Genomic DNA, 7,500 nt, shown 5'->3' on the forward strand with positions numbered 1-7,500 from the left:
TCTGAAATATTAAAGGAACAAACCCGCTTCTTTACTAACAGATACACTAAAAACACCAATTTTAATAACTTTCTTGGGGACGAATTTTTAAAAAACACTGACATCCCAAAATTATCAGAGGAGCAAAAGGGCAGTATTGATCAAGAAATTACAGAAAAAGAACTCCTTATTGCACTTAAGGGAATGCGAAGTAATTCTGCTCCAGGATTGGATGGAATAACAACCAATTTCATAAAGTTCTTTTGGAGCAATATAAACAAAATGTTATTATCCTCTTTTTGGTCAGCCTTTGAAAAAGGGGAACTATCTGTATCCCAGAAGCGAGCAGCAATCACACTGATACACAAAGGAAAGGGGTTGAAACGAGAGCACCTAAATAACTGGCGTCCTATATCTGTAACGAACACCGACTATAAACTATTAGCGAAATGCCTTGCAAACAGATTAAATCAAGTCGTCAATTACTTAATAAGTGAAGATCAAGTTGGGTTTTTAAAAAAAAGAAATTCCAGCACTGTTATTAGAATGATTGATGACGTCATTGAATATATGAATAACAGTAATCAACCAGGTATTTTAATGGCGCTAGACTACAGAGCTGCTTTTGACACGATATCTAAAGAATATATGCTCTGGGCGTTCCAAAAGTTCGGATTTGGTGAACATTTTATTAGGTGGGTCGATACTTTAACAAAAAATACAGAGAGTAGTATTAATTACATGGGATGGATCTCGAGTCCATTCCCATGTGATGCTGGAATAAGACAAGGATGTCCATTTTCACCATTAGCCTTTGTTCTGGCCCTCGAAGTGTTAGCAATCAAAATCCGTGCAGATCAAGATGTTAAAGGGATTAAACTGCCAAGGAATTCTGATAGACATGGTGAAATTCTTAAACTACTTATGTATGCTGACGACATTAGTTTCTTCCTACAAGATGAGAAAGACCTAAGAAACGTATTACATCTAATAACTCAGTTTTCAAAATTTTCAGGGTTAGCAATGAATGATCAAAAGACAGAAGCAATGTGGCTTGGTATAAATAAATTTTCTGCTGACCGACCATGTAATATTATTTGGAAAAAACAAATCAAAATCTTAGGAATTCATTTCAACAACTCTGTCCCAGCCTCCAACATAGAAGAAAACTGGGAACCTAAACTACATAAAGTAAATTCATTAATAGCAACATGGTCGAAAAGAAACCTAAGTATAATGGGGAAAATTTGTATAGTCAAAACATTAATGTTGTCACAGTTTACTTACGCACTGCAATCTCTATGTGCCACAGAAAACTTCCTCAATAAGCTAAATTCATCTCTATTCCGATTTATCTGGAAGAAAAAATATTCAAACAAAAGAGCTTATGAAAAAGTTAATAGAAAAGTAATGTGCCAAGAGACAAATCTTGGAGGTCTGAAAATGATTAATGTCAAAGATGTACAAACATCATTTCTAATTTCATGGATTATTAGGCTGCTGGACGGAAGTAACGCAAAGTGGCAACAGATTCCATTAGCATCCTTTTTAAATCTGGGCGGACGCTTATGCTGTCTGCGCTCAAATGTGAGTGCAGAAAATTTTAAAGGACTAGGTGCCATAAAGCAATATTTCTGGAAACAAGCTTTTATCACCTGGCTAAACAATAAACACAAGATCAAAGAAATAAGCAGTAATGAACAGCAGATAAGTGTACGCAATCAAACCTTATGGAATAATACAAATATAAGGTACAGGAAGCAAACGCTATACATGAATGACTGGATAAAGGCTAAAATATGCGTTGTTAAAGATGTTTTTAACGATAACGACATGTGCTCTTTTGAGGAAATATGTTAACGAACTGGATATAAACAGTCTCGCCTATTTGAATATAATGCAATACAGACTGCCATTAAAGCTCTATTATTGCGTGATACGGGTCAGGCCCGTTCTGATCATATGCCATTTATACAATTATCTCCACGCCAAATTCGCCTAAAGATGTTAAATTATGAGATAAAGGAGCCAAGCTCAGCTGGATTTTGGTCGAACAAATTAAATATTACATTAGAAGATAAACACTGGAAATTAGCTAACGAATGCTCGACAGAAACCCGTCTTCGTCTATTGCATTGGAAAATTTTACACAATATATATCCCACCAATATTTTGCTACATAAGATGGGAATTCGTCAAACAAATCTTTGTCAGTATTGTAACGAAACCGACTTCATCGAGCACTTTTTTTGGCAGTGTAGAGCAGTGCAACCCATATGGCAGGAATGTCAAGGGTACATATTTAAATGTACAGGCAAAAATATAAAGTTAAGCTGCGAAGAGGCTCTTTTTGGGTATTTCACACGTGATATCCCCAGAGAGAAAACCTTCATAATTAATCACCTTATATTGATATCGAAAATGTGCATAAGCCAGTTTAAGTACGGAAATCCAAAAACTAACATGAAGATCTTATTTCAGAACCAAGCTCGAGTTCGAAATTTCTAGTAAAATTGAACTGTGTATAAGAATATAGATAACTAGTAGTATTGTGCTGTTAATGTAAAGTTATTTATATATGCGCTGTATGATGCTGTGCTGAAAACTAGTACTGTAATTGGTAATTTGTAAATTCTCGCCTTTGTCTATCGAGCGTTGGATTAATTAACCTGTTATGTATTGTCCCGCTGAAAATGTATTATATAACAGAATTATGGGAACAACAACAACAACACACACACACACACACGCACACACACACACACACACACACACACACACACACACACACACACACACACACACACACACACACACGCACATACACGCAGACATTAGTTAAATTGTTGTTGAATTAAAAAGTAATCTAATGGAAATGTAACCTGTAATGTAAAAGAAAACAAAATTAAAATTTCATAAAAAAAAGACCAATGAAGAAGGATATGCTCACCGCCCAAAAAGAAAGAAAAAAAAAAGACGAAAGAGGCACAAAAGATGGGTTGAAGCAGCCTTGCATGCAACTGAGGTCGAAAAAAAAACAAAAAAACAACCACTGACTGTGTTGCAATGAAACGGGTATACGACACTACAGAGCTTACTTACTTATACTTACTGCCCGTAATGCCGGTTGGCATGTAGGGCCGCAACAAATGACCTCCACTCCTGCGCGTGAGTGCGTTAGTGACTGAGTGGGTAAGTGAGTGACTTGGTGTGTGGGCGAGTGAGTGAGTGAGTAAGTGAGTTAGTTAGTAAGTGTGTCAGTTGGTGAATCAGGTAGTGAATTAATGAGTACGTTTTCTTGCCTGTTTTTGCCGCCCATATCACAAGTAAACTGGTCTTTATTTGTTCGCAGCTCGGGGGCACCGGAGGCAACGGATATTGCCTGTTGCCTCGGAACTGCCCAATGCACGGCCTTCAACTCTGCCGCTTCCCATGGGCCAGTCGCCATCTTGACTCTGTCGGCTATCTTGTTTTATTCATTGAGTCGTTTTCTTAGTGACTGAGCCAATACGAAGCCTCAACAGTCTCCCGGTCTTGTGTAAAATATTACCAGTATTTTGTTTCACGATATGAATATACTTTTTTCCCTTCGATTTTCAAAGTTCGATGTGATATTACGTTATACTAATGAGCCCATCTTTACTGGCACATCAGTATCTAATGCATCTTCTTGTAAAGACATCTTTCATGGCTTTTTGTGATAACATTCAAATGAGATTAATTTGTGTCGATATTTTGAATGAAAATGACACGTTTATGTATTCACGTATCTGACAATTGATCTTGATCTATTTGTATTGTCCATATTTTCAACGAAAGGGATATTTGTCTCATGTATCCATGCGTGTCAGGAGTTATGATCTATCAGCGATGTAAATGATTGACAGTCACAACTGCACTGTTATGAAAAGTCGCTCATCTTACTTCCATCTCGAGTTATTACAGTTCCTTTTCTGGTCGCTATTTGCGTTGAGGGGCTACGCGAAATGAAGTTTTAAAAAGACATAACAACTCATGTTTTATGTTATGTGTTCGTGTGTGTACTTCAATGTGGCTTTACATTTAGATGGATTTGTGTGTTCGCCTTCATGTTTGTCTGTGGTTTGATTATAAAATGAATCAGCCAATTTACCAACCAACGACTCACATACCAAGCAACGCAACACATACAACGACCAAGGATAGAACGTATCAATCCGTAAACTATTGGTCGGTAATGCATCAGAAAGCTCTCACACACACACACACACACACACACACACACACACACACCATAACCAATGGCAGACTTAGTAGTTGAAAACAGTACCATTCTACATGTACAACAGACTTCTTAACAAAAACAGTACATACCAAGCACACACACACACACACACACACACACACACACACACACACACACACACACAAACACACGCGCGTACACGCGCGCGCATACACTAGCACACACATGAGACAAGCACACTCTCGTTTGTAAAACAAACTCCTCACAGTAGAGGTTAAACAATAAACACGTTTCACATTTTGAGTTGAGCTTTTAATTCATTTGCAGACTGGACACACATACACACACACAAAATAAAAAATACAGGGTAACCCCCTAAAAAAAATGCTACCCACAATAATGCCAGTAACTTCTACATCTGTCAACGGAATTACTTCATATTTGTTATACATTAATTTCAGTTTATGCATGGCCAGTCCTCAGAGTAGCAATTTGTAGATCAAAGGGTCTGACTTTAAAAGTGCAATTTCAACAAAAGTTACCAAATTCGGGGATCGAATTAACAGTACGAGGTTAGACAGTAAGCGATAGCCATACTGATTTAAACCCTCCAGAATTTTATCTTTTGGATTATCTGAATGACTAAGTATACAACCCTTTCACCCCCCGCATCATCGTTGACCTGAAGACAGCATGCAGTTACAGCTAGATTCAAGGCGACTTCTAGACAGGAAAGCGTTGGTGTCATTGACAACTTCGGATGTGTAATTTGAAACACATTTTGGAGAGAAGGTCAACGTCGGACCAATTTATATACAGACTGGAAACTTTGTAGAATGCCCGTGAACAAACTGAAGTTCATGAACAGCAACTATGAAGATATTCGCTAAACTCAAATGACTGGAAAAATGACACTCTTCGTTGTAAAGTTACACTTGTGCAATGGTGCGATCAATTCATCAATGACATGAACTCATTCCTCAATAGGAAATGCCCTGATCCTGCTTGTGATAGCTGTACTCCAGTCATTGATTTCTAAGGTTGGTTATTGTGTACTAGGTCCTTCAAATAATCCCAAAGGTAACAATCTGGAGGCTTGTATCGGGTAAGCTTGGCTACCTCTCAATTTAAAACTTCGTTGAGTCGATCGCCGGATTTGGGAACGTTTTTGGAAATATAATTTTTTTGTTTCGACAATTTGACCTACGCATTGCTTCTCTGGTAATGCATAAGCTGAAGTTAATGTACACCAAATGTGACCCTCCACCACGGAATGAGTCGCATGTCACCTTTGCATGATTTTCATATTTTTACATTTTCCTAAAGAGTTTTTTTATGCTCTATCCAGTGGTGAAAACCCTTTTAGAAAAGAGCGAAAACTGTTTGAGTTATAAGCCTGTGACTAAGGTGACCCTCACACTGTTACCAGACGCCCCCCGGACTTATATTAATCCTAGCACAGAACCGCGCGAGGTGACATGCGACTCATTTCGTGGTGGAGGGTCACAAATATGAGGAATGTCGGCCAACAGATGTACAAGATATAGCATTTTTGTTGGTTGTGTTTTCGGGGCCACCCTGTCAACTCTAACAAACATTGGCATGCAAAACGTTCAAGGATTTACAAATAACTCGAAGAATAACTTGAATGCAAATAGGATACGAACATTCGTGGCCTACTGTGCATGTTGCAACAAACGCAAATGCGTACAACGCATCACGCACACAAACACACACACACACACACACACACACACACACACACACACACACACACACACACACACACACACACACACACACACACTCTCACCAGTTCCCCCCCCCCCACACACACACACAACACTAATTCAGAATACTAGCGCGTTCGTTTGACACGCGGTCCGTGGGGATCCTACGCAGGCGCTTGACGGGCACGACACGGGCTAGCAGACGGCGGAACTTGTTCCTGAAGGCAAAGGTGTTGTAAGCGTAGAGGAAGGGGTTGATGCACGACTTGCAGTAGAGCAGCCAGACCAGGCCGCCGTAGAGAATAGGGTGCACGCAGTCCTGGCACACGGAGGTCAGCAGGAAGGCCACGCTGTAGGGCAGCCAGCACACCACGAGGATCAGCACCAGGGTGAACATGATCATAGCCACGCGCTTCAGGCGCCGCGGGGTATCGAGCTGCAGCTGTCGCGGGTGGCGATGATCGTCCCCGCCGCCGCTGCCCGCCTCCATCGTCGCCAGAGAAACGAAGGTGGACGAGGCCGTGCCCGAGGTAGTCGCCGGCGTTATCGGTTCTTCTCCTCCCGAGATGTAGGCTTCCCCAGTGTGGCTCTTACTCCACTTGTTTCTGCGTCGTCGCTGCCGCTTCTCCTGCCGGAGTTTCCCGGCCTTGCTGAGGATGACTTTGTGCAGGCGCACCTTTGGAATGGACGTCGTTGGCTGAGACGCGTTGACAGGCTGCGCGGCGTTTGCCTGACCTTCTCCGACGTCTGCGGAGGTGCCCGCTCGACACTCGAATGTGACGGCGGAGCTGGCGTTGAAATCCCCGGTCGGGGAGGCCGAAGAGGTCCTGTTGGTTTCGGAGAAGACCTGTCTAAAGCCGAAGTTGTGGCTGTGCCTCTGCACGTCTGCCTCGGGCCCGAGCTGGACCTCGCACAGCTGCTGCGTCTTGAGGTTGGTGCTGTAGGCTAGGATGGTGAGCGAGAGGCTCTTGAGTCTGAAGTAGAGCTTGGTGTTGACCACGGACAGCACGATCACGGGCAGGAAGAAGTCCCAAACCTGCAGGAAGACCACGCGGGCCACGCTGAGGTAGAACTCGGGGCGGCACTCAAACGGCCGCAGCACGGAGTACCCTCGCACCCAGTCGCTCACCACTGTCTCCGGCACGTGCACTACAACAGCCAGGATCCAGCAGGCGGCCAGCAGCAGACGGGCCCTCCGTTTGGCCTCGGCTACCGTGCTGCGTACATCCATGTTGGCCTGCACGAGACCGTCCACGGCCACCAAGACCAGCGCGAGCGTGGTGACGTTGAGCAGGGTCAGCTGCACGGCGGTATAGAGCTTGCACAGCACGGGTCCAAGCAACCAGCGCGAGGAGAAGATCATGCTGACTGCGTGCAGAGGCATGCAAACGGCGCTGATGAGCAGGTCGCTGACCGCCAGGTTGAGGAGGTACAGGCTCTGGGCGTCCACCTGCATAGACCCGCGCCTGAAGGACATGACCACCATGACGTTGCCGCCCAGCGAAACCACGATAATTAACAGCATCAGAGGCACGGCCAGCACCAGCGCTTGCACCGGCAGGAGGG

At 43.0% G+C, this 7,500-nt stretch overlaps 2 protein-coding genes across 2 annotated transcripts in view; one reads left to right on the forward strand and one right to left on the reverse strand.

Moving 5' to 3' along the window:
• LOC138960836 (uncharacterized) overlaps positions 1–4,040 on the forward strand; it is a 9,673-nt gene extending 5,633 nt beyond the window's left edge. The window contains exon 3 of the mRNA XM_070332482.1: positions 3,332–4,040. Coding sequence (XP_070188583.1) covers positions 3,332–3,482 — 151 coding nt within the window. The 3' untranslated portion in view covers positions 3,483–4,040. The remainder of the gene's footprint in view (positions 1–3,331) is intronic.
• A 1,987-nt stretch (positions 4,041–6,027) lies between these two features.
• Positions 6,028–7,500, reverse strand: part of LOC138960837 (tyramine receptor Ser-2-like) — a 1,598-nt gene continuing 125 nt past the window's right edge. Inside the window, exon 1 of the mRNA XM_070332483.1 lies at positions 6,028–7,500. This exon is cut by the window's right edge and continues 125 nt beyond it. Within this exon, the coding sequence (XP_070188584.1) occupies positions 6,050–7,500 (1,451 nt within the window). The 3' untranslated portion in view covers positions 6,028–6,049.

This window comes from Littorina saxatilis, linkage group LG3 (assembly GCF_037325665.1).
Source record: "Littorina saxatilis isolate snail1 linkage group LG3, US_GU_Lsax_2.0, whole genome shotgun sequence".
NCBI classification, from domain to species: Eukaryota; Metazoa; Mollusca; class Gastropoda; order Littorinimorpha; family Littorinidae; genus Littorina; species Littorina saxatilis.